Source organism: Ogataea polymorpha (genome assembly GCF_001664045.1).
Source record: "Ogataea polymorpha strain NCYC 495 leu1.1 chromosome Unknown OGAPOscaffold_4, whole genome shotgun sequence".
In the NCBI taxonomy this organism is placed as follows: Eukaryota; Fungi; Ascomycota; class Pichiomycetes; order Pichiales; family Pichiaceae; genus Ogataea; species Ogataea polymorpha.
Window position 1 is genome coordinate 1167166 of NW_017264701.1, and position 25370 is coordinate 1192535.

Sequence of the window (25370 nt, forward strand, 5' to 3'; positions counted from 1 at the left end):
CTTTCGTAGAGCAGGAACAAGTATGCCTGCAGAGATGAGACAGTGTACAAAGAGCCTTGTATGGAACGTAAGCCAACTAGAGAACTTCCTGGCTTGAAATAGAGCCAACCTGTCATTAGACCGAGAAGGACAGCTTCCATCAGCAATGCCGCGTATCCAATTGGGTCTCTTCTTTCGAGAATGAAGTTTCTTCGAATCAAAATACGAAGCTCTCTCCAAAAAGGGGCCCGCCCCAACTTTTGGAACGTTTCGTCGCCGTCATCGGTATTTTTGTCTTTGTACACCGGCAGCTCTATTTTTGCCATTCGCTGTTTCCATTGCTCGACTATGAAGTACACGCGTTTTGACGATATGGCTTCCTGCTCCGGATTTCGCATGTCGATACTTGTGATATCGATAAGGAAGTCAGCTGGATTCACATCCTCCGGAATCGAGTATCCTAAAGAGGCAAAGTGGCTGAACACGTTTTCGTAGGAGTCACCGTAGCACATGTGTCCCTTGCTGAGAATGTAAACCTGGTCAAAAAGCCGAAATATGTCCGCTCTAGGCTGATGGATGCTCAAGACGATTGTTTTGTCCAATCTTTTGGTAAGCCGTTTGAGCGACTCGCAGAGCAAGTACGCGTTGTAACTGTCCAGACCCGTTGTTGGCTCGTCCAAAAATAATATCGAAGGATTGGAAATCAGCTGGATGGCAACACTAAGCCGTCTTTTTTCACCCCCACTGAGTCCTTTGTTAACACGGTCTCCAACAAGAGTGTCACGGCACTCCTTGAGCCCAAGCTCCATGATAATCTCGTTCACGAGCTTTGCACGAGCAATTTTCGAGGTAAGCTTGGGCAGTTTAAGCTCAGCAGCGAACATGAGGGTTTCGAAACAAGTCAAATTGGGAATGAGTATATCCTGCTGAATCACGTACGCATGTCTAATTTTCGAGAGGTCTGAATCATTGTTATAGGTCACCAACCCTTCCTGAATGAGTGTTGAGCCAGTAATTTGTTTACCCGCAAGCCTGTTCAAGAGCGTCGTTTTCCCCGACCCAGAGCCTCCAATTATACAAGCAAGAGTATTCTCTGGAATGTGAAATGTCATGGGATGTAGGATCTGTTTGTCTGTTGACTCGTTGCTGTTCCTTTTGGCGTTTCGCCCAAATATCTTTCTAGGGCCCTTGCGAGCTAATATCTGAAGATTATGGACATTAATGCTCACAGGATGCGTTTTGGTGAAAGATATGTTCTCCTCTGTATCTATATATCGCGCTTCATTGAAGGGAGTGTATTCCAAAGGCTCAATGCTGTGAGACTTTGATATATCACTAGTCTTCTCCGACATTTAAATCGGAGTCTTAAAATATAGGGCGGTGCACAAAATTATCGTAACCTATAATACAACTAGCTTTCGTGCTTGATACGCGGTTGGCTAATCCAAGTCTCTATACTTGTGCTGGGAACCTCCTTATCGGCGTATAGCTCACGCAGCAACTGAATGGAGTCTTGGTCTAGCGTGTTGGAAGTGGCAGCCCTCGGCTTAGCTGGGGATTGCTCATGTAGTTTCAATTCCAGATCTCGTATTCGCTGCTGATAGGCTTTCTCCTCTTGGATTTTGAGCTGCAACTCGTTTTTGATCTCTTCGTATTGGCTTTTGTAGTAGAGCTTCTGGTCGTCCAACGTGAGTCGTCTGGAACGCGTTTCCATCTTGAGTCTCTGATTTTCGAGCTCGAGCTCACCGATCCTGTCGCTGGTATCTTTCTTCAGCTTGGAGAGCTCTGTTTTCGTCTCGTTGTATTTAGTGTACAGGTCGTAGTATCCATCAAAGATTTCTTTGTTGGAATCAAGCTCGCGTTTGAACTCGTCGCGTAGAGCTTTGTACTTTAGAGCCAGCTCGGCATTTTCTGTTCGCAGCTGTTGCAACTCGACATTTTCGGTAACCAAATCAAAATCACGAATCAGCTTGCTGATCAGCTGATTGTTCTGCTCTATGTGCTCGGCAAGTCCTCCTTGAACGGGCTCCGCAATGGGTTTTGGGAATTCGCCAGGAACCTGATCGTTCCGCTGCCAGCGTTCGCGACTCATCTTTATTCTCTCCAAAGTGTCGCTGATTTTCCAATCGTCATCCAAATGTGACGGCGTCATAGGAGGAGCAATTACCGAGCTCCTGCGGCTTCGGGTATCATTGAAGTCGTCATTGATGGATATGTCGTCGTCTCCGTTTAAATATCGTCTTTCGCTATTCAAATAGGTATTATATTCGGTCACATGATCTTCATCCTCAATTGGCGTTTGGGTATTTAGTGGACTGGGTGACGGTCCAAAAATGCTATTGTACACTTTTCCCAACAGCCCTCGGCGTCGAATAGTCGTTGTATCAAACATACGCGTCTTTGTTTTGGATCGTGCCTAAAAAACTGACAGAAAAACTATTAAAAAACAAAGGGCCCTTAGTTTTTTTTCCCGAATCGTTGAATGAGAGAGTTGCTTCTACCTGTTCTGTTGCTCTGCACACTTTGTAGAGCATCTGTGCAGTACCCTTATGAGGAGTCATTGGAGTTTAGGCCTTTAGAACGTAACAACCTACTTGCGTCGTTTAACTTCAAGATCAATTCATCAGAGTTTGAGTTGTACGAGCCCGAAGATAAGACGTTCCATTATTCTACGTTTTCCAAGCTTTTGGGACCCATTCTCCAGGATACAAACACAAGAGAACTCCATCTTCGGTTCAGTCAGGGATGGTATGACCCGGAAGTTTATGGGGAACTACCGTACCAAGGTAAACACAGCGGGGGAACGGGTGTCGAATTGTGGGCGGTTGTTGAAGGCCAAAACGAGGAGACCGTCTTCAAAGACTGGATCAAACTGGCTAACTGTTTGTCGGGCCTTTTCTGCGCCTCCCTGAATTTCATTGATACTTCTTCGACGACCTATCCTGTTACCGTATTCCAGCCAACAGCTCCTATGTTGGCACAAAACGTGTCTTTTAGAAATGATCTTTTTCTCCTAAGAAGCGCATTGCCCCGGGAACCTGTCTGCACTGAAAACTTGACGCCGTTTCTAAAACTTCTCCCAACCAAAGGCAAAGCAGGAATTTCGTCTTTACTCACCGGACACAAAGTTTTCAACTCGCAGTGGTCCTCCATGTCAATCGATGTCACCACCCACTGCTCGGGAACAAAATGCCATTACGAAATGGAACAATCCATCAACTTGATATTAGATGTACCGATGACCTTGGAACGGAACCGAATGCCTATCCCTAAACCCACTCCTGGCTCACAACTCAAATGCGATCCGACAAAACCTTTTGATGCATTCCATTGTTTTCCTCTTGATGATATCTCAGAGCTGGAGTTCTCCTTAGCCGACCTCTTTGGCAAAAATATCCAAGGTGGTGCATTGCTTGCGTCACAACCAACTAAAGTCTGTGCAGACCTCAATTTGGAGTATTGGAGTAGTGAAATTCAATCCCAGACCAAGATAACACCCACTTTGGAGGACGGAAAGACATGTTTCGCGATCGAAGATACAAATGAGTACAATTTGCTGTTCAAAGCAAAAGACACAAAAAAGATTAAGCCTTTGAAAAGCCCTCCCATCTTTGCATCCAGATCACTCTCTGGCTACTCCCAGGATTCCGGGGGATTCAGAATAGATTTGAAGAATCCGACCGATGAGGACTCAGACATCATCATTTTTGAATCGATACCATGGTTTGTCCGCATTTACCTCCATACCCTGACGTTAACCATAAATTCTACTGTTACGCATGTGGTGGCAGATCCACAGTTTGACCAATACGTCAAGGGTATTATCTATAATCCAGCAATTGACAGACAAAAACCGTCTCACTTGGAATTGCTCGTCAGCATCCCAGCGCACACGAAAATCAAACTTTCTCTTGAGTTTGATAAGGCCATGCTATTGTATGCAGAATACCCGCCAGACGCAAATCACGGTTTTGAGATTGAACCAGCAGTGATATCGGTCCTCGATCGCAACTCGCATAAGGTGGTCTACGAAATGAGAACTACTACGGCACTACTAACTCTTCCGACGCCTGACTTTTCTATGCCTTACAATGTTATTATTTTAACTTCCACAGTGATGTCATTGGCTTTTGGTTCGATCTTCAATCTCTTGACAAAGAAAACCGTCACAGAGGAAGAAGCAGAGTTGAAACTGAAGGAAAGCAGGATCACCATATTACGATCCAGAATTAAAAAATGCGCCCAACGCATCAAAAGTTTAATTAGACGTTCATAATGCATTATATTTTATTCCTCTTCCTTTGGTCGTCCAAAAATTCTGTGATCTTTGCCAGTTGTCTGGAGAGACCACAAGAAGACCAGTTAAGATTAACCCAGTTCTCGAATTTGCCAGCTAGCAACTTGAGAGGACTTCCTTGCTCGCAATCGATATCCCGTGAATTTAAGAGAACTTTGAAAAGCTCGTTCCATAATTCTCTCTGCCAGTAGCTGGGCATGTCTTCACGTATTTTAAAATTATTTGAACTGGCTTTCACACCTCCCAATTCTCTGCCAAATAACAGCATGTGGATGATGTTTGCCAGTCCATAGTAGTCAGGCTCGTACCTCCAAGATCTCCACATTTCATCCGGAGGATAGGTATTGGCTGACAATTGGGCAGAAAAACGGACATTCTCAGGAAATAGCGATAAGTCGATTGAGTCTTGAAAATCAATCACTTTCAAGTCCTGGTAGCTAGGCTTCGTGTTTGGAGTCAGATTCAGTATGCAGTTCTCTGCCTTGAGGTTCGCGTGTACTATACTTATAGAATGCAGAATAGAGATTTGCTTCAGCAGCTGTGCAGCAAGGTAAATAACCATAGATTCTTCCAATTTAAGTGATTTTGATTGCGATGTCAGCTGAATCAGATCCAAGAGGGTCCCATGTTTCAGGTATGGCAAGATAAGGTACGACTCGTCCTCAAATTTATAGAAATCAATGACTTTAATAAAGTTTCCCGGCGCTCTGACTTCCATCTGCTTGAGGATGTAGTATTCCCATTCTACCGGAGGTGAACAAACCTTTATTGCTGCAACTGATCCGTCTGATTTCTCGCTCAAATATGTGGCTGCTTTATCCACAACTCCTAGCTGTTTCGTGAAACAAAACGTCTCGCCTTCGAATTCCATCATCAACTGACGACTACCCATTATTGGAGCTGCATGTGGTTTCAGCAAACTTCTTAAGATACTGCATTTTTCGCGCTTGGTGGTTGACTGGTGGTAATCTTTATAGTGTAAGAGGTGCGACGATTGCTTGTATAATAGATTCTTTTGCAGATTGTGATCAAAGGGATTGATCAACACATCCCCTTTTCCAGGCTCAGAGTGAAGAGGCTCTTCCACAAACGGGGAACTCAACATGCCCGTGTCGTCATTTGTCAACTTTCTTGGCGTAGCAGGTGTGTGGTTGGTTATAGTTTCTGTAACAAAATCGCTTAGTCCTTCATCCAAAGGAGGTTCTTCGGTGCTAACTTTAGTCTCCTTCAACGGTTGATTGAGCATCTGAAGAACCTCTTTCATGGACTGCCGTGAGTAGAACGTAAGCGTTGGCGAGTTAAGCAATTTGGTTTCATTTTCAGAATCCACTAAAGGTGTGTGCTTTTTAGACGGTGTATCAAATGTGCGCTCGGATTTTCGCTTCTTTGCTAAATAGTACACGCCACGACTGAGAAGCAGTATCTCCATCAAACTTTTCTCGTCCTCTTTGTCAGCGTATAATAAATCAAAATTGAAATCAAACTTTTCAGTTCGTTTACCTGGATTGTGTATAATCTTGGTGACAGGAAAGCGCAATTCATCGTCTCTAAAAACCTCAAAAGTAGGCTCGTTCGCTTTGGGCACCCTTTGTTGCAAAAGTTTTTCTCCCGACCAAGATGTGGGGCGTATCACATTCTCCTTCCTCGAGTTGTCTATCGTATCAAGATGCTGCCATATGCCATCATTGGCCGATGAAGGTTTTGCTTCCGAATCATTGAAAACAGCAAAAGCTTTAGAGCTGCGAGAGGGTGCTAGCTTTGCCACCTTTTCCAACCCCCCTCCAGATGGGTTTTGCAAAACACCTAATCCCTGTCTCTTCTGGACTTGGGAGGATTGCGCTCTTCTGATCTTGAAGTTTTCGTATGCCCGAATCAGTCGATTGAGTGGCCTAGCTTTGGCATTAATTCCTGCTTGGTACAGTTCCTCTGCCTTTTTGAAGTCCTGTTCTACCTCCATGAAGTTTGCAAAGCTCTCGTACAAAAGCGTAAGAGAGAGACCAATCTTTTTCTTGTAAAGATAATGGAATATGTCTCGCGGGTTATCACTAAACTTCACATACTCAAGCCAAACCTTGAAGTAGCGAACTTCGTTTTTGTAATAATCGTCGTCTTTGAAATCATGTGTTATTCTTTCCAGCAGCTGAATTAGTCCTGATTCTGTGTTAGCCCCAGAAGGATAATTAGTATGGATCCAGTCCAGATATTTTAGGTAAGGATCCAGCGGATCATCTAGGTCCTCAAGCTGAGCAGGATCTAAAGAAGCTTCAAATTGATCTCTTTCTCTAGCAAGAACTTCTTTCCTTGTTTCCTTATTCAAAGATAAGGCCTTTACCAAATTATTAGCAGAACGACCTTGCTTTAAAGGCTGTATGTTTTCCTTGTCAGCCTCAATGCAAGAAAATTCAGTCGAAGAGCCTGATATAGTTGATCCTCCACTATTAACACGCGAACTCATCGCGTCATTAATCATAAACAAACAATTTATTTTTTGTACACAAGCGAGTTTTTCTATGATTAGGTAATAGGGCTTAACCAGATCTAAATCAAGAAAGACTAGTGTGAGTGACCAAGAGCAAAAGGGGCGCCTTGAGCTACTTTGTATGAGCTTCAACGTAAATCAAAATGGCTATTATATGCCCATTCACCTAGGATATTCGTGTATCAGCTTAATTATATACAAGTCATGCTGCTTGAGCACCTTCCTCGGGACGATTCTGCTGCTGCTCGTTGGGAGGCAGCAGGTACTTCTTGAATGCATCATTCTTTTCCTCGAATGGGCGAGGCCCCAAAAGTCGGATCATATCGTCTCTAGTCAAAACTTCTTTGGCGAGCAACTCCTGAGCCACTTTCTCGACTTCATCTAATTTCTCCGTCAAAAGCTTTCTACATTTTTCATATGCCTCGTTGATAACTCTCTTCACTTCGTTATCAATGAGTTCAAAAGTCTCTTCACTGAAAAGTTTGTGAACTTGTGGTTGTTGAGTGTTCGTTTCAAAGGTGATAGTGCCTAACTTCTTCGACATTCCCAATCGAAGAATCATCATGTTTGCCATTTGAGTCACTTTCTTGAAATCGTCAGCAGCACCGGTGGTTATGTCATCAAAATTCAGCTCCTCTGAAACTCGTCCGCCAAGGGCCATGATCATTCTGTGTTCGAATTGTTCTTGTGAAATAAGATACTCATCGCCAGGAAGATACTGCGCATATCCAAGAGCACCCTGACCACGAGGAATAATAGAAACTTTTAGCAAAGGATCAGCATATTGCAAATACCATCCACAGATAGCATGACCTGCTTCATGATAAGCAACTGTTTTCTTTTCTTCGGGTGACAACACCCTACTTTTTCTCTCAAGACCTGCAATCACTCTTTCGATTGCCTTCTCGAAATGAACCAGCTTGACAACGTCAGCGTCCTCTCTTGCGGCAATTAATGCAGCCTCGTTACAACAATTCGAAATATCGGCTCCGGAAAATCCTGGAGTCAAAGCTGCCAGTCTTCCTGCAAACTCGTCCGTGACAGGATGTTCAAGCTTGAGCGGCTTCAAATGAACTTTGTAAATTGCCTTTCTTCCCTCAATATCTGGTCTATCGATGCTGATATGTCTATCAAATCTGCCGGGTCTGGTCAATGCTTTATCCAGTATATCGGCCCTATTCGTACCTGCAAGAACCACAATGTGATCAGTATCCTCAAATCCATCCATTTCGACTAAGAGCTGATTCAATGTTGCTTCTTTTTCGTCGTTCGCACCCATTGGTCCACTTTCTCTTGACTTACCAATGGCATCGATCTCATCCACAAATATGATACAAGGAGCTAGCTTTCTGGCTGTAGAAAACAAATCGCGAACTCTAGAAGCACCGACACCAACGTACATCTCGACGAATTCGGAACCAGAAACAGAAAGAAATGGCACACCAGCCTCTCCCGCTGTGGCTTTAGCTAACAAGGTTTTACCTGTACCTGGGGGGCCTGAAAGAATGGCGCCTTTTGGAATTTTGGCACCCAACTTCTCGTATTTCTTAGGCTCCTTTAAAAATGTGACAAATTCCATAATTTCCTCCTTAGCTTCATCACAACCGGCAACATCTTTGAACTTGACAGTAATATCTGTTTCCTGGTTAAACAATCTAGCTTTGGACTTGCCTATGCCCATGATGTTGTTCAAAGGCCCACCACCTTTACCGTTTGGTGCACGCTTTTGCAACTGTCTAGCAAGATAGTAGGTACCACCAATCAGGATCAAAGTAGGCACAAACGGCATAATGTAGGAGAGAATGCTAGAGCGACGGATGTATGACACTGGAATACGCTCATTGTTTGGAATGCCAAGTTTATCTTGGATCTCATCTAATTCCTTCTCAAAAAACTCAACCGAGCCTATGGTGAATCCAACTATCCTGGGATGTTGGGTGACTAGCTCAGCTTCCACAAATGAGTTGTTTATCACAGTGATCCTTTTCACCAGTCCTTTTTCAAGGAAATTGACTTTGAAGTCCTGGAAAGTCATTTGACTACTCTCTCCACTAGAGTAGCTATTTAAAAACAAAGAGATAACCAGACCGGGAAAAATCCAGTTGGTCCATTTTGTGTTTTTGAAGAAGTCCTGTGGCTGATTGCTGAGATCTGGACCCTTCTTTTTCTTCTTGTTGTCCTTATTCTTGTCTGGTTCTTCGTTCGGGTTGAAAAACGTTTGCTTGAAACGGATTTGCTGCCCAGACGAGAATGAGCGTACGAAAAGGGGGCTGCTTCTTGAAGGCTGCTGAAAACGCACCTTGACCTGCTCAGGCCTTAAACGTGCTATCGAGCCCCTCAAAAACATATCTAACAACTTGAAGTAATCGCCACTCTATTTTTAAAGAAACTACCAGAGCCCGGGTAACTACCAAAACACAAAATTATGAGTATATTAGATCAAGCATAGATAGTTGGGTAGCGCATTAGAAGGTCTCCTCGTCGAACATCTTAATATCATTCTCCTTTCCCGGACCATCTGTTTGATCTTCGCTAGGAATTTGGAAACCCTCAGTGGTGCTATACAAAATTTCCTGGATGTGAGATACTAGCTGCTCCATGCTCACATCGACCGGCTCAGAGCTTTGCAACTTCTCGGAGAGATTCTGTGTGAGAATTTCAATGTCTCGTAGTTTATTGAAGTAGAAGTTTCTCTCTGTCTCCAAGCTTTCCTGTACCAGCTTCATTTCTTCTGCCTGAGATCTCAGGTTTTTCAGTTCTTCTTGTACATTGGATGGAATGCCAGATCCATATCCTGAGGATACACGCGAGCCGGAATAGCTCAACGTTGGCTTCGAATGCAAAGGATCTCTCACTTTTTGAGCCGATCCGGTAAGAGACGTTCTCCTACTTCCTGACTGGCTACCGTTTGCTGACGAATTGGAAAATACCCGACGGCTTCCCGACGACGCCCCTGCAGTCGATGGAGGCAACGTAGCTTTTCTGCGTGCTGTTGGATTGTAATCGTCCAACTTGTTTTCTGACCATAATCTACTCATCCACTGTAAGAATTCCAGATTGTCCTGAAGGCGACATTTCATCAGTCGCTCCACTGGGACCTCTCTTGTGATCTTGTGCTTCGAAAAGCCACTCTGCAGGATCTTATAGTTGGTCAAAGTTTGGTAATCAGAGGTGGGATTGAAGTTGACTTTCCCCATTGGCAAGTCTCCAAAAATGGAGTCAAATATCTGGCAGTATACGGCCCCGTTGCCGCACTGCTCAATCTTGGTGTAGTTGAGCTGATACGTGGTGTTGATCCACTCCAGAAGCTCTGATCTAGAAGCCCCAACAGCCATAGTATAAAGTAAACAACGCGAAGTTTTTCGACGCGACGGTAGTCCTGCAAGTCATAAAATGAGGCAGCTCCTAAATGTATAATTAAGTAGATAGGTAGACACCAATAAATAAGCTGTAGTAGACATGGTTCCTATACAGGAAGAGCCCTAGTTGGCCGGGCTATCATACCCGGGCTTTCTTCTTTCAGGAAGCGCTGAAAAGTCCTGAATTACGTTGAACTCGCAATTTGCGTTCTGGCTGAAAAATCTACCAGGAATTCCATCGTTGTCAATGAACGAGGCCCGATGATCTCTTCTCTGCGGCATTGTGAGAAGCTCATTTATGTCCCTTTGTTTTTCCACCCGTGCTCGATAGGCCAAAAAGTTTTCCTCCAGCTGCCCCCAAACGTTGGGTGAGTAAATTCTCCAGAGTAGCGACTTGCCTTCGTGGTTCCTCTTGTAATTCTCATTGGCATAGTAGTACCCAAAGCCAAGTAAAACCGCAGCTGCTCCGGTAAGTGTTGTTCTATTCACAATGGGCTCCTCCTCGCTGAGGGGTAGCTCGTGATGGTCGTCATGATCGTGGTGTTCCTCCGAGTGCCCATGGTCTTTCTGGTGAGAACTATAGCGACAGAGCAGCGGAATGGAGCTTTTCCAACTCCTTTGAAAGAGTCCTGCTTTGGCAGGACGAATCGTTGACAGCATCCTTAAAACAAGCTATAAGAAATTGGGGTAAATTTTGTGGGCACATAACCAAGATGGATTTTCATCAAGAAAATGAAAATTAATCTAGTTTGTTGATGAGCAGCGAGGAACCCGAGAAGCCAGGCGAAGAGCAGGTGGATGATTTGTTTGGAGATGCCAGCGATGAAGAAGTGGTAGACGAAGTGGCTGCCAATGTCTCAGATGAGGAAATCAACGATGTGCAAATCAGTGCTGATGACGACGATGACAACGAAAAGGAGGTGGAGGTAAAAGAACCTACTCGTGCAGACATATCGATTCCTAGACATCCTCGATCACATGTCCCCGCTGGAGATGCTATGGTGTTTAGTTTGCCGCGCTATCTCTTTGTGGACCCCGAACCGTTTGCTCCTGCCACGTTTGAATCTAATATTAACGAGTTCTTGAAAGATTCTCTTAAAGACAGCACAAGCAAGGAATTGCAAAATTCTCTGGAGTTCAAAAAACTGGAGGTGCAAAATACCATCAGATGGCGTTATGCAAAGACATCCTCGGACGAACTTTATAAACAATCCAACGCCGCGATCGTTGAGTGGGAGGACGGTTCCATGTCGCTGAAAATTGGTGACGAGTTCTTCAACATCAAACTTAACAACAACGAGGATGAGATTCTGGTAGCAGAGAGCGGCGACTTATATCTGCCAGTGACGGAACTCAAGAAAAGCATCCAGGTCCTTCCTTCTTCCACCAGCTCCAGAGCACACAAAATTTTGGCCAACACCCTGCAGTCTAATTTACGCTTGAAGAAATCGAAAAAGATCAATACCATAGTCACAACGGAAGACCCCGAGCTCAAGGCTAAAGAGATGGAAAAGGCCCAGAGAGAAATCGAGAAGGCCAGACGGAAGCAGCTTGCCAAACTGGCAATGGAGGAAGAACGACAGGAGCGCGAGTCCAGAACAACAAGTCTGGCACACTCCATTGACGCTGCAGAGGACGAAGATGAGCAGGATGACGGCGAGTACAATGACAAGGACGACTTTGTTGTCAGCGACAACGAGCAGGATTCAGGTCTGGATGACGACGAGCTTGATAAAGCTGCTGAGAAGCTAAGAAATGTCAAGCGTGCCGGAGAAGCTATGTACAGGGAAAAGTCTCAGGAGGTCGAGGAGGAGGAAGATGATGAAGGTGCCGTCGTGAGGAAAAAGCGTCGTGTGGTGCTTGACGACGAAGAGGACGAGGACTAGTGTACATTAATATACGAAAAGCCATATCATCCGGGTAACTCTACATCCCTAAAGTTCCAGGTACAATTTCTTACATATAAATACAAAAGAGACATTGCGAAAAAAAACAGGTTTGATTTTCTAGCCATGTCTTGGAACGGTAAGTGGCAAATGCACCAGCATCGAGAAATGTGAAATCTGGAACCCTAACCTTTAGCATACACTGACAATCTCGTCGCTACCGGAAAATTGGACAAGGCTTCTATCTACGCGGCCGATGGATCCTCTTTGTGGGCCACCACTAACAACTTCCAATTGCAGCCAAACGAGGTGCAGGAGATTGTCCGCGGATTTTCCAATCCTTCCCAGTTGTACGCATCGGGTTTGCACATTCAGGGCCAGAAAAACGTTTGCATTCGTGCCGACCCACGGTCGATTTACGGTAAACACGATGCCGAGGGCGTTTTGTGTGTGCAGACCAAAAAGGCCATCTTGATCGCTCACTATCCGGCAGGCGTCCAGGCCGGCGAGGCAGCAAAGATTGTTGAGCAATTGGCCGACTACTTGATCAGTGTGGGCTACTAAACAATACGTACCGATCATATACAAAGAGGATATTTTGAGGATAACATTGATTGTAAATCTATATCACGTGCCTCGATAGTCTCATGGCTTAATAATATCTTTGGCTAGTCGCCCTGCACATCCGTATGGGTAGATCAACGCATTATCCACGTCCCAGATCCCTGCCTTGTAGTAAGGATCAGTCTTGAGAAACTCGATTATCTCCTCTCTGGAATTGGCCACGATGTTATATGAGGATCCCGCAAACTCGGTCTTTGCATCGTCCTTGTAAATGGCTCCGCAATTGGTTACTCCTTTGTTGAAGGCTGCTGGGATTCCTTTGAGGTGCTCTCCTCTGATAGCCGCACGGCTCTGATGTTAGTCACGGCCTTATGAGTTCACTTACAGTTCCCGGTTTATCGTAAACAATAACTAAGTACTCCATCGCTGCTAAGTTTATCTTTTTGTAGTCGACGAAATAATTTTGTTACCTAATCTATTACACATTCCCTCAGCACATTAGATTATGGAGTCCATTTTGCTGAAGACGCTGATCACGGCAGCCACGACTTCCAAAACAAGGTCTCCTGGTTTGTCAGTTTCGATCTCCTTCTCAATCTCAGAAAAAAGGTTCATCCCCACGCCAATTGAGGACCCTTTATTGACAAATGGATACTCGCTGAACTGGCTCAGTATTTCGTCGGCCCTAATAAACGCATTATCGCGGCTTTCAAAACTGAGGTCCATTAGAATGTTCTCCAGAACGTTGGCAGCACAACAACCTGCTACCAGACAAACTGTCCGAAGATATTTGTATTTGAGGGTTTGTGGAAAGTATTTCTCGTCGTACTCTATGATAAAGTTTCGGTTTGTCAGCATAGCGAGAATTCGGGATATGACGTTTCTCTTTGGTGTAGGGTCCTGGATAGGATGTGTAGCCATATCGAACAAAAGGAAATTCTTTCTTTCGGTCTTGAGAACGCCCTTGTCCACCAAACCTTTAGCCAGCCTCTCTCGCACCTGTTTGAGCTGGTAGTTGATTTTCATCAAGTTCCATGTTTCTCCAGACAGCAGATCAATCCAGTTGGAAACGCTCATATGTTGAGAATCGTTTTTGATCAGCTTCAGTGCTTCGTCCAAAAGGGTCTCCCCGGTCATGGAACCATCGCAGCACTCGATCAGCCGGTCTGGAAACTCAAATCTTTTTCTCGCCGGGTCGTTTACCATTCTAATCTTTCCTCGGAAGGCCAGCTCCAGGATTATTAGGCCCCGCAAAGCATAGGAGATATTGTCGTTCCAGAAAGAAAGATATCCTTCTTTATCCTTGAGTCCAATAAGCAAAACTTCCTCCATCAAGGTCAGCACGGGAACTTGATTTCCCTTGGACGACTCCGAGATATCATTTGGATCGTAGGCGATCTTATGTTCTCCTCCGTCTTCAAGAGCTCCTGAGCTTTCCTCGATTGTGGATGACTGTTTTCCCCGACGTCTTTGTAATCCCGATGACATATTGTTGTTTTCTGTGTGACGCGCTTATGCCGGTTTTGATGCGAGGGCTGGTTGTTAGTGCTAAATCAAATAGCTGTTGCCGACGGAAGTACGCTTTGTTGTCTCTTTTCGAAAAAAGGTAGAGGTGTAATTTTGCTTGCCAAGCACACGACTCGGCTGAAGTGATGAAAAAAAGTATGCTCCTATTCAGTCTAGGCTGTGCATAGTAAAACTTGGGTTACGCAGTGATCATGACTGATAAGCTGCCCAGAGCCACTCTGAGGCAAAAAATCCAGGTCCTGGACTATCTTCACGGACCACCCTCTAGATCACAAAGGGAAACAATTGAGCATTTCCGTAAACTGGGCCAGTTTGGTATATCCCAGGCAACTCTCTCGACCTGGGTTTTGAAAGAACAAGCTCTTAGGGCCCAGCTCAGCAGCAACCCCACGCTCGAGACATACAAACGTAAGCCACGATTAAAGTATCCGGATGTTACTAAAGCTGTCGAAGAGGAAATCGACCGCTATTTTGCAGAAAACGAAACCATTACGGATTTGCAGATCACAAACTTGTTCATGAAATATATGGAGCAACTTGGCTATCCTACAAAAGATTTCAAATTGAGTAAAGGGTGGCTACATGCATTCAAGAAACGCAATCGCATATTTAATGGCCGTCGGCTACGTGAATGGCAACCACAACCTGCTGAAACATACAATGACGGTACCTCTATAGACCTAAACTATGAAGAAATATTTAATAACCAGTTTGTGGGTTTTAATACCCGTTTGATCCATTCCGATGACCACTTCACGAATCTAATTAACAGCATACCGGGGCTGGAGCAAATCTCACAAGACACAGATCAAACCGAACCTATTGAATTCCAATCACCCTCCACGATTCCTCCTCCACAGCCTGAAAAATTGCCATACTATCCAACTATTCAAAATCCACTACAAAACCAGCATTCGCGCAAACCGTATGTACTCGAGAACTTCAAGTACTCCAAAGGATCGCATCCAAACTCTGAAAAGGTGGAAAAAATCCTCGAGAATATCACCGAAGGGTACGCTACCATATATAATTCTGGCACCTCTGCCATCATGGGAATTCTCTCCTATCTGAATCCGCCTATGATCTGCATCAATAATTCAGGATACCAAGGAACGCATCGAGTTATCAAACTGCTTTCCAAGCTCACAGGACTCCAAAAATTGACGCTTGAAGAAACAGAGCGACTTCAACCTAAATCCGTTATTCTTATCGAGACGCCCATGAACCCTGAAGGCTATGTATTAGATATCGCGAAGTTTGCGAGACTTGCTCACGAAAAACAATCATATCTCATAGTGGACTCCACTCTTGCTCCACCTCCGCTACAGTTCCCATTCAAGTACGGTGCGGACTACGTTGTGTATTCTGCGGTGAAATACTTGGCTGGAGTATCTGATCTGGGAGCAGGTTTTGTAGTGAGCAAGAAAAAAACAGATAAAGCAAATCTCCACAGCGAAAGACACTCTCTCGGGACTACAATTGCCAACTTTGACTCCTTCCTGCTACTGAGGTCGTTAAGAACGTATAAAATGAGAATGCTAACCCAGTGTCAAAACACTGAAAGAATAGTCACCTATCTCAGAGAAAGCATGGACAAGTATAGTATGGTGATCAATAAACTGCATCATTCTTCTCTTCAGCTGGATCCCTTTGTCAAACAACAACTGAATGGATTCTACAACCCTGTGCTGGCCATTGAGTTTAAAAGCGAAGAACTGGCAGATATCATTCTCACAAAATTCAATTTTCTGAGTAACAACCCAAACATCGAGGGAGGTGAAACCGTGGTCGAGCTAGCATCCAAAAACCTAAACTTCGCCCGCCCATCGACAAATAGCAATCTTCTGAGGATCAGTGTTGGCTGCGAAGACTATGAAGACCTCATCAAAGACATTGACCAAGCTTTGATGAGTGTCATTGATCCGGAACGTGTTGGGAACTCTCTCTAATCTCCCTTTTCAGAGGCTGGATCGTGTCCAAAAGTTCGTTCTTCACGAAGACAAGATAATATGGAGTTGCGCTGTTGTTCTCGCTGAAGTTCAACACCTCTTCTATAGGCACCTCACTCACTATTTCATCATTGTATTTTCTGTAGAGGTTGGACTTTGGATCTCTGATGTAAATCCAGTAATGGCCATAGGAAGCTTGTCCCCGGTGGATGAAAATTGCAAACACTGAGTATCCGATATTGTTGAGATCACTGAACTGATTGGTGATCAGATTTTGTAATCTCTCGACCTCGCTCTTAATAAAGTTTAATTGCTCGTCAATTTTAGAAATTTGCTCATCAAGAACCTCAAATATGTTCGAGTCAACTAGAACCCCGATATCGTTGAGAATCTGTGACTTAAGGAATTGTCTAGTGGAATCAAGAGCATCCCGAAGAGACAGACCATGGTCATTAGGTTCGGTAAGCTTCCTTCGGCGTTCCTGAAGTTCGGCAATCTGCCGTTTCCACCTGAAAACCTCCTTTCTCTTTGAGATAAGTTCACTGTCTGTAGTTTCCATATACCGGTCCATATAGAGGTCTTCCTTGAATGGAAGCGGCTCAATTGACTTCACAGGGATAAGCCTTTCTCGATCAAATTGAACTCTTTGTATCTGGATTTGAAGAATCTTTGGAAGCTCCGTGATTGTGAGAGACCTTTTGACCTCTTCATTGTCCAGCTGGAGCAAATCCTCGGTAAAGTACGTGTCTAAGGCATCGTAAATGTCTCTTGGGTGATCACCAATATTGACAATGAGGTTCAAAAATCTCTCCTCTTTTGTCCGTGCTCTAGCAGAACTGAGTTCCTCCTTGGTCACTGGATCAACGGGCATCAAGATTTGCTTTGTCTTTCCATAAAATAACTGTTTGACGAGATCAATCTGCTCATTGTCTGAGTCCAAATTTTCAGGCTCGAGAGCGCTTTCTATTTGAATCAGCACGTTTTCAATACATTCTGTCACGTCTTGCTGCCTTCCTATCTCAAGAGCGTTTTCGATTTGGTCTGCACTAATCTTCGCCGTAGCAGCACTGTGAAGCGTGGCCTTTTGTTGTGCTGAAGGACTCTTCTCATCCACGTCCATCATGGAATGATCATCTAGCTTGGTCTCAGGGGACTCTTCATCGTGCTTTGCTTTTTCTACCAACTCAATGCTCACCTCCCCATGCTCTTGAACTTCGGATTGCTCTTCATCATCACCCATCACTGCATCTTCTGGTTCAACTGTATCCTCTGCAAACTCCACCTCGTCACTTATAGGACTAAAAGCAAGATAAGCAAGTTCCCTAGTCGGCTGGACACATCTTGTATTCTCATGAATCATCTTGTCGTATAAGTCCCTCAGTTGATACATGAACTGGTAGGACCTTTCAATCTCCTTGTATCCAACAGTCCTTCCTCCAATTCTCCGGACAAGGTAGTTTTCATCATTTTCAACTTTATGCCTCTTCAGTGTCTTGTTGAATTGCAAAATTAGGCTTCTCAAAGGCTCAATGACAAAATAATATTGCAGCAACGAGTTGAGGTAGCATGTATTTCCAATATTATTCAATCCGGCTGGCGTTTTTTCCACGGAAAGTAGTCTGGAATCCATGACTCCTGAGTTTAGAAAACCCTCTATCAATTTGGATTTCTTCGCCTCTCCAATCACCTTCAAGCAAACCCAAAGGCGATAGAAATCAACGTTCATCTCTTTGGCCACCCTCTCCTGGAAAATCCTAACCACTGAGGAGTCGTCTGCATACTGGTCGCAGCCAATCAGCTCGTATGCCTCCTGCAGCGAGGGGGTCGATTGAGCAAATTGTGGGAGGCTTGAGTGGATGTAACTAAATAGCATAGGGCTCTTTCTCTGTAGCGCAATGGTCATGAGCGCTCTAGCGTACAAAGAAGAGTAGTAAACGGAATCCTCCGCTTTAAGTTGAAAAGCGGTAATTAAAACATCATCGTCCACTGATGGATCTGTTTCTAGGGTTTCGTATGCCTCGGAAACATCAAACATGGGCTCCGTATCCAGAAAATTCCGAATTTTCGTGCTTTCTCGGTATTGGCCAACCTTCTCTAAGGCCTCTCTAAATGTCGAACGTTCGTACTTTGTAGAGCTGACAATCACATTATTTTTGTATGATGATATGAGTTGGTCGTCCGTTAAAGTCCGTACGACCTCAGGGTTCGTGATGTCAAAGCCAAACTTTTGGAAACAGCTTCTCAATTCCATGAAACCTACCACGCCCTTGGATCTGAGCGTGGCAACAAACATTGAGAGATCGTTTCCTTGTCTTGATGTAGCACAATACGTCAAGGCATCAAAGAGCTCCGGCGTATTGTCAGGAGTCAGGTTAGTCATAATCGAATAACAATCTATGATCATGTTGTCCGTATAGTATGGGCAAATACTAAGAGCAGTCATAGCGGTAATGTACTGAAATTTATCCCAATACTGTAGCTCACTGGACAAGTCAGGCTCGTTCAAAATCCTGAACACTTGGGCCATATCAGATTGAAACGTGGTTTTGATTTTGAAAAACTCCGAGGTTGGAGAAAATATAGATCCTAGGTACAGAACTTCTGTCAGAGCCCTCAGGTAATAGTCGTATCCAACTTTCATATACTGGCCCAAATCCGAAAATCGAGGTGGCTGAAGCTCATCATTTATTTCTCTGAAGAACAATTTGGAAGGCAGGAGCTCCAATTGTAAATGCAGTCTCAAGACAACGGAATTGTTTGGCTTGAGGGTTTTTATATCGTCTGTGTCTAAGTTGGTAAGAGGACCTTTCAGAACTTTGAACAATGTATTCAAGCAGTCAATCGTTGACGGAACATGAAAATTATCGATAGCGTTATCTGGCAGTTGAGAAAGAAATGACGAGACCTTAAGTTCAATCTCTTCCTTCTCAAAATGCTTGAGGTCATCATAATCGAAAATTGATGGATAAACCTCAATTCTGATAATTGTTCCAGTAGATTCACAGATGTAATTTGCCGAGTCTACTATTTGCGGAATTGACTCCACTAAAACCCTATTGTTGTACTCTTGCTCTGCGTCGGACGCAAAAGATGCCTGTTTTTTGATTCCATTAACGTCCAACATTAAATCTTTCTTGTCTTGTTCCAGCAATTGGCTATCACCAAAGCTGTAGAACTTGTGTTTCACATGCATGGCATTTCCCTTTCCTTTGATCTTAATTCTAAAATGGAACAGTGGGTGTTTGGGAATGGACAATTGCGGCGACGGAGCAATGATACCATTAACGGTCCATAACTTCCATCCGTCCTCCAATTCCTCAGGCTTTGCCGTGTTCAGCTGCTCAAACGTGGAAACCGGGATCAATGCCTGGTATTTCTTAGACGAGTTTTTGATAAACCCGTGTAATCTCTCTGCGTAGTAAACGGTTTCCTCACCTAGAATTCCCTTTCCAATTTTCCCCGACACATCAAATCCGCTCAGCAAGAAGAATGGGTCATTTCTCAAATCATCTAGTATACGTTCACTTGTTTTGAAGAACTCGGCGTCCTTAAAGTTGTAGGTCTTCTCTGCTGCACGAGGAGGAATCTCCTCGAAATATGGGGACTTGGTATCCATAGACTCATTGCTTGGGTCACTTCCATCCACTTCATTTTCGTCATCTGCAACATCTAAATATTCCTCCTTCTTGCGCGAGTAGTCCTCATTCCTAGGTGGCACAGAGGGATACAGCTCGTTAACCTCTTCCGTTCTCTCAGCATTGACTACTTCAGAGTAATCTGGGGGTGGTACGGAATCTGGCATTCTGACTCATAGACACTCTGATGGCGAGATTTTAAAGTCCGTAACGTTTATGACAGGACCCGTTTGCCGTTTATAATGTGAATTTAAACAGATTTCTTAGACTGATAGCACTCTAAGGTCCCGGGTGTGGTTCCAGAAATAATATTGGTGGATTTTTCACTATAAACTGTTTAGCAGATATGACATCAAATCTAGCCGAAGAAAAAAAGCCAGAAGAGCCGGTTCCAATCGATGAGAGCCAACTACCGGGTGTGGGTATGCTGCCTTCAGTAATATCTGGGAACCCGTACTTCACGGCCGGTGGAGGCCTCATGGTGCTTGGAGGCTCCTTGGCTCTTCTTCGCAAGTCGGTGGGCTCTTTGGCTAGCTTAGCATACCGCCGAATGCTTGTGGATCTGGAGTTAAGAAGTACAGATAAATCATACGATTGGTTTCTTCATTGGATGTCCAACTATAAACACAGATCTTCTAGACATTTAAGCGTTCAGACGAAATACGTCCAGCATCCCAACGGCTCGATCTCCACGGGCTTTTCCTTTGTGCCTGGTCCAGGAAATCATTGGCTAAAATATGACGGGGCATGGTTCTATGTGAAGCGCGAACGGTCGGAAAGATTGCATAACTCCGGTGTACCAACAGAAACTATCACATTGACGACATTGTACAAAGACAAATACTTGCTGGCATCGATCCTGGACGAGGCAAGGGCGATGGCAATGAAAATGGCAGAAGGGAAGACGGTTCTATTCAAGTCATGGGGACAGGATTGGAGACCTTTTGGACAACCGCGAAAAAAGAGGGTGATGGACTCGGTGGTTCTTGATTATGGTGTTAAGGAGGCCATCATTAAAGATGTGAAAGAGTTTCTTCAGTCGGGAAAGTGGTATCATGATAGAGGAATTCCTTATAGAAGAGGATATCTGCTTTACGGACCACCAGGATCCGGAAAAACTAGCTTCATACAAGCTCTTGCCGGCGAGCTTGATTATAATATTGCTATTCTGAACATTAGTGAGCCCAATCTGACTGATGATAGGCTGGCATATTTGATGAACAATATTCCTGAACGAACCATATTACTGTTGGAGGACATTGATGCTGCTTTCAATAAACGCGAGCAAAATAGAGAACAGGGATACGTTGCTGGGGTGACTTTCAGTGGCCTATTGAATGCTCTAGATGGAGTTGCTTCTGCTGACGAGATCCTTACTTTCATGACCACCAACCACCCGCAAAAACTGGACCCTGCTTTGTTGAGACCAGGACGAATTGATTACAAAGTGCTGATCGACAACGCAACAAACTACCAGATTCAGCAAATGTTCCTGCGGTTCTATCCTGGAGAAAATGAAAAAGCCGACATTTTCATGAAGAAGTACAACGAGCTCAAGTTGCCTTACATCAGTACGGCACAATTGCAGGGATTATTCGTGCAGTTCAAAGAAAGTCCGGACGCTGCTATCGATAATATCGAGGTGCTGAAACAGCCCCACCTCAACAATTTCTTTTATGAATGATGTATCATAATGACTCACTAGCCCTTGAATCGCTGTAGCATCTCCAATTTGGCGTCTTCGAGATGTTTATGTAATATTTCGGAACTCGCGTCTTGCTCTGATAATTCGTTAGCCTTTTTGACAAGTGCATTCATAAAACGGAGATAGTTTAGATAGAGAAGCAACTCAAGGTTCTTCTGTTTGTATTTTAGCGGCTTCTGTGCACGTAAGACCTTTTTGTGCCGGGCTGCAATCTTTTGATGATTCATCTGCCTTGTTTATTTCTAAAACATTTTAATACATTTTTTTTGAACTTCAGTCAAATAGGGCTGTGCTAGAATGGGGTAAATTGAGGAGTAAGCACATTTTGGTAACTCATGTTGCAATCATTCAAGAACTACGTTTTCCCAAGCCAACAACTGAGACTCGTACTTTTAGATTTCAAGGATCTGAAGACCTTCGACAGGATAATCGCCACCTCTGACGAATCACTGGGAGGATTCTCCACCGTTCACTTTGATCCTTATAGAGATGAAGACACGGGGAAATTGTGCGCACGATTCCATGGAAATCTAAATCTGAACCTCCCAGCTGACCCAAAGGTGAAGGATTCTGGATGGGCGATGTTCAAGACCAAAGATCGCCAGAAAAGGCATTCTTTTAGGCCGTTTTATCTTAGCAAGCGATTTGCCAACTTCTGGTGGGACCTGTCCACGTTCTACGCGGTTCATTTGCGGGTGAAAAACCAAACTCCAGAACGGAAGTTTATGATCAACTTTCAAACGGACACCTCCTCTAGAACAGATTTATTTCAGCATAGAGTCTTTCTTGAGAATAATAGTCAATGGCAAGATGTATTTATCTCTTTCAGTGATTTTGTACTCACTAATAAGGGCAAGATTCAAATACAATACGACGAGGAATTTGAGAAGGATCGTGTAAGGAGCGTTGGACTTTCTATTGCTGATAAGAAATTTGGAGAGTATAGTTTACTCATCGACACTATCGAGTGCCTCTACGGAGACGAATATGCTGATAAGATGACTCAAGCCAGAAATAACCCGCTTTTAGAGTCCAACAGCTCATTCTCAAATACGCTCAATTAAGAAGTAATTAAAAACTATTGGTTGCGGATTCTCTTGACGCTTTCTTCAGGTGCTTCAGATTCTCTTTTTTGATCTTCTGTCCGACCTTTTGGAGGATTCAAGAGAGAATACACAGTCGCTGACGATGCGGTCTGCAAACCAGGAACAGATGTTGCGCTCGCTGAACTCGAGGAGTTCGTTCGGCTTTGCTGTGCTGTCTGTTGTTGCTGATGTTCGTGGACTGACCTTTGGTTCATTTGGGGGGGTATCGATCTTGGCGGATTGCTCAGTGAGTAAGTTTGACTCGATCGTTTTTCTTCAGCCACCGGCTGTGATGGCACCGACCCTGCTCTTTTCAGATTGTTGGTTGGCGACCCAGAAGGAGCTGGAGCAGTGCTTTGGAAGTATGACAGCGAGTTGGCAGACGACGATCTCGTTTTAGCACTTTCTGCAGGAACTCCCGATAATGTTTGCATTATCAGCGGTGGAGGCAGGTTTCCTGGCCCCGGAGAAGACCGCCGCACAGGGCCAGGGGAACCCGAGAATGGCATTATTGCTGGAGAATTACGACGCAGAGGCTGCTGCGCAGATTGGTGTGAAATGTCGCTCTCATGCATTTGACTTAAAAATGCTGGCGATTGTTCGCCTGGTGGAGGTGGAGGAGGACCAGTGTTGATCATTGAAGGTGTTGCAGGTTGCAATGGATCAAATACAGATAAGTTTCTGGGCCTGTTTGAGGATCCACTGTATCTGATATCCTTATAAGGCAGTTGGCTTTGGTCATAAGGATGGAAGGATGACGTGGCGGATGAGTTGCGCGGTGGAGGTTGGGGTATATGAGACAGAGACGTATGAGGGCTGTGAACCGGAACCGCAAGAGATCCGTGGCTATCCGAGAAGATTGAGCCGCCCTCAGCATAGTGTCCAAGGCCATTTGTCACTTGTTTGAAAGCCATGTCTCGCGCGGCGCACCGTTGAAGAACATTGGTCTTGAATTTTTCCAACTCCGACAGCAATTTTGTAGTCATCATTTCGTTAGCGGGTTCTTTGGGTATCAGCCCAACGACATCCTTAAGAACGTCGAGAAGGGAAACACAATCATAGTTCGTTTTTGTTAGGTCTTCCTTCACAATTTTATAGCGGTATGTCAAAGCGTCGTAAGCTCTAAGTAAATCGTGATACTGACCGGTGAGCTCTAGATAGTTTAATTCCTTGGGTGGCATCGTCGTACTCATCTGCTGTTGCACATAGGAGTTGGTAAGTCTAGCTTTCATGTCCACTTCTTCTTGCATCGTTGCGTCGTTCAGATCTCCCGGGCTATTTGGATGGTACCTATAGGGCACGTAATTCTGGGCGTCTTTCATTCCCTCCGTCTGGGGGAGCTTCAAACTGTGAACTTCCTTTTGTGAGGCAATATTTTTGAACGAGCGTCGCTTGATCTGAGTTAGACCCTCGATGTTTCCTTGTCTGAACCAGCCAGATGAGTGTTTGAATTCCCAGACATATGATCCATTATTCGACGAGTTAGAACCTTTTCTAGAGCCCGTTTGGTCTGAAGGAGGTGGTGTTGTGGTTAGCGTCTCGTTGCTAAAGTTATCGTTCACTTTATGAAATCCATACATGTTCAGCTGCCGTATAAACGAAGCTATATTTGCATGTTTGAAATAATTGCTTAATACTCTTGTAAACTCTTCGGAAGGAAGAACATAGAAAGAAGTCTGGTTCGAATGCCACCATATGAGGTGATCAAGGTTGTGGTCTTCCAACATTGCGTACAACTTGTGAATGAACGAAGTGTTAGGATTTTTGGTTTCTTTATCCTTAACTTCTCTGGTTTCATCCTGTTTGGCCATTGCCACCGGCTCTTCTGACGACATGACGGCTATTTCTGGCACATATGATGATTCTAAGCGATCAGTTTCACGAATATCGCACTGTTGGGAGGGCTGCAATGATTACTTCCTTTTCAACAAAAACCTTTTTTTTCGGCAACTTTTTTACCGGATCGAAATTGACTTGAAATTCTAAGAAGGAAAATTGCCCAGCTTACTCGATGGGCTTGCTGACGATTGAGATGTCTAGTATTATATCAGGATACGGGCCGATTTAGCAATATCGAGAGAATTGGACTTCACTTGCCGTTAGTCGTAATATTTAATGTATATGCACAGAAACAATAGTAGCCAGAAAACTTCCGCCTGTGATTAAACAATCCTATTCAGAACGCTGTATGATTGGTTTTGGGCTTTATTTAGCCATCTGAGAGCGCTCGAGGATGCAGAGGCGCTCGATATGCGGAATCTTGCATCAAATTTAGCTGCTGTACGCATCTCTTTGAAAAATGCTAACATAATCACGGTGAAATATAGTCGCACAAAACTGGTAACAACCGTTAGGGCGACGGTGACAAATAGTTCGTAGGCTTCGGATGCAGATTGGGATGAAAGGTCCTCCGTAACAGCACGGGCTAAAAGCTCGACCGAAGTATCATGCTCAGAAAACCACAACCAGGAAAAATAACCTGTATACAAAAATCCAATCACTGTGTCGAGAAGATAAACGAAAACGACAAGCGAAAACCAGTTTATATTTGGTGTTTGTACTCTCCGGAATCCCTGGATATATAGGATCATGACTGCTGTGGACGAGAGATAATACATCCATTGCACGGCATCGATAGGATGGCCTGTTAGGAATGAAAGCAAACCATACACGCCACACATCTTATTGATCACGGCATAAAGCAGCACCAGCTCCACGCCTATATAGAGTGGGTATCCCAAAAACTTCTATCCTGTTAGTCCTGTACAACAAATCGGCGAGGAGACATACCTGCGGTAGGCTTTTTATAAGCACCATCTATAAACTGTTGATTTCTGAATTAAATAAATTCAGATCAAAACTGTCAGTACAGCTTCGTGCACAAGGTAAAAAAAAATTATTTAAT

General features: G+C 44.2%; 15 protein-coding genes across 15 annotated transcripts; 6 read left to right on the forward strand and 9 right to left on the reverse strand.

Annotated features, from left to right (window-relative positions):
• Positions 1–1287: 1287 nt before the first annotated feature.
• Positions 1288–2331, reverse strand: OGAPODRAFT_76884 (uncharacterized protein). The gene has a single exon (XM_018356244.1). It carries the CDS (start codon positions 2129–2131, stop codon positions 1391–1393), a length of 741 nt encoding a protein of 246 aa, XP_018210974.1. The 5' UTR covers positions 2132–2331; the 3' UTR covers positions 1288–1390.
• Positions 2332–2461: 130 nt separating this feature from the next.
• OGAPODRAFT_82784 (uncharacterized protein) lies at positions 2462–6700 on the forward strand (the record flags this gene model as incomplete). Its single annotated transcript, XM_018356643.1, has 1 exon — positions 2462–6700. The coding sequence occupies one exon, from the start codon at positions 2462–2464 to the stop codon at positions 4253–4255; it is 1794 nt and encodes a 597-aa protein (XP_018210975.1). The 3' UTR covers positions 4256–6700.
• Positions 2481–6731, reverse strand: OGAPODRAFT_76885 (uncharacterized protein; the record flags this gene model as incomplete). Its single annotated transcript, XM_018356245.1, has 1 exon — positions 2481–6731. The coding sequence occupies one exon, from the start codon at positions 6729–6731 to the stop codon at positions 4260–4262; it is 2472 nt and encodes an 823-aa protein (XP_018210976.1). The 3' UTR covers positions 2481–4259.
• Positions 6732–6906: 175 nt separating this feature from the next.
• Positions 6907–9122, reverse strand: OGAPODRAFT_16683 (uncharacterized protein). The gene has a single exon (XM_018354595.1). It carries the CDS (start codon positions 9100–9102, stop codon positions 6958–6960), a length of 2145 nt encoding a protein of 714 aa, XP_018210977.1. The 5' UTR covers positions 9103–9122; the 3' UTR covers positions 6907–6957.
• A 93-nt stretch (positions 9123–9215) lies between these two features.
• Positions 9216–10804, reverse strand: OGAPODRAFT_16684 (uncharacterized protein). The gene has a single exon (XM_018354596.1). It carries the CDS (start codon positions 10088–10090, stop codon positions 9221–9223), a length of 870 nt encoding a protein of 289 aa, XP_018210978.1. The 5' UTR covers positions 10091–10804; the 3' UTR covers positions 9216–9220.
• OGAPODRAFT_8819 (uncharacterized protein) lies at positions 10238–10774 on the reverse strand (the record flags this gene model as incomplete). Its single annotated transcript, XM_018356886.1, has 1 exon — positions 10238–10774. The coding sequence occupies one exon, from the start codon at positions 10772–10774 to the stop codon at positions 10238–10240; it is 537 nt and encodes a 178-aa protein (XP_018210979.1).
• A 65-nt stretch (positions 10805–10869) lies between the features above and the next one.
• On the forward strand, positions 10870–12021 carry OGAPODRAFT_94448 (uncharacterized protein; the record flags this gene model as incomplete). The annotated part of the gene is made up of 1 exon (XM_018357537.1): positions 10870–12021. The coding sequence occupies one exon, from the start codon at positions 10870–10872 to the stop codon at positions 11998–12000; it is 1131 nt and encodes a 376-aa protein (XP_018210980.1). The 3' UTR covers positions 12001–12021.
• Positions 12022–12126: 105 nt separating this feature from the next.
• On the forward strand, positions 12127–12600 carry OGAPODRAFT_76889 (uncharacterized protein; the record flags this gene model as incomplete). The annotated part of the gene is made up of 2 exons (XM_018356246.1): positions 12127–12139; positions 12197–12600. 2 exons carry the CDS (start codon positions 12127–12129, stop codon positions 12562–12564), a joined length of 381 nt encoding a protein of 126 aa, XP_018210981.1. The 3' UTR covers positions 12565–12600.
• Positions 12601–12645: 45 nt separating this feature from the next.
• OGAPODRAFT_94450 (uncharacterized protein) lies at positions 12646–14134 on the reverse strand (the record flags this gene model as incomplete). Its single annotated transcript, XM_018357538.1, has 2 exons — positions 13093–14134; positions 12646–12915 (listed from the first exon to the last, which is right to left on the reverse strand). The coding sequence occupies exons 1-2, from the start codon at positions 14050–14052 to the stop codon at positions 12646–12648; spliced, it is 1230 nt and encodes a 409-aa protein (XP_018210982.1). The 5' UTR covers positions 14053–14134.
• Positions 14135–14915: 781 nt separating this feature from the next.
• On the reverse strand, positions 14916–19893 carry OGAPODRAFT_16686 (uncharacterized protein). Its single transcript, XM_018354597.1, has one exon. The coding sequence runs from the start codon at positions 19840–19842 to the stop codon at positions 16006–16008; it is 3837 nt and encodes a 1278-aa protein (XP_018210983.1). The 5' UTR covers positions 19843–19893; the 3' UTR covers positions 14916–16005.
• On the forward strand, positions 15039–16013 carry OGAPODRAFT_36178 (uncharacterized protein; the record flags this gene model as incomplete). Its single annotated transcript, XM_018355317.1, has 1 exon — positions 15039–16013. A coding segment is annotated over one exon (975 nt), but the record flags the coding sequence as incomplete, so codon positions are not given.
• A 166-nt stretch (positions 19894–20059) lies between the features above and the next one.
• OGAPODRAFT_88732 (uncharacterized protein) lies at positions 20060–21550 on the forward strand. The gene has a single exon (XM_018356912.1). It carries the CDS (start codon positions 20100–20102, stop codon positions 21357–21359), a length of 1260 nt encoding a protein of 419 aa, XP_018210985.1. The 5' UTR covers positions 20060–20099; the 3' UTR covers positions 21360–21550.
• A 165-nt stretch (positions 21551–21715) lies between these two features.
• Positions 21716–24391, forward strand: OGAPODRAFT_94454 (uncharacterized protein; the record flags this gene model as incomplete). The annotated part of the gene is made up of 1 exon (XM_018357539.1): positions 21716–24391. The coding sequence occupies one exon, from the start codon at positions 21716–21718 to the stop codon at positions 22442–22444; it is 729 nt and encodes a 242-aa protein (XP_018210986.1). The 3' UTR covers positions 22445–24391.
• Positions 21758–24391, reverse strand: OGAPODRAFT_16687 (uncharacterized protein). The gene has a single exon (XM_018354598.1). It carries the CDS (start codon positions 24298–24300, stop codon positions 22459–22461), a length of 1842 nt encoding a protein of 613 aa, XP_018210987.1. The 5' UTR covers positions 24301–24391; the 3' UTR covers positions 21758–22458.
• A 172-nt stretch (positions 24392–24563) lies between these two features.
• OGAPODRAFT_16688 (uncharacterized protein) lies at positions 24564–25302 on the reverse strand. Its single transcript, XM_018354599.1, has 2 exons — positions 25256–25302; positions 24564–25212 (listed from the first exon to the last, which is right to left on the reverse strand). The coding sequence occupies exons 1-2, from the start codon at positions 25280–25282 to the stop codon at positions 24628–24630; spliced, it is 612 nt and encodes a 203-aa protein (XP_018210988.1). The 5' UTR covers positions 25283–25302; the 3' UTR covers positions 24564–24627.
• Positions 25303–25370: the final 68 nt, after the last annotated feature.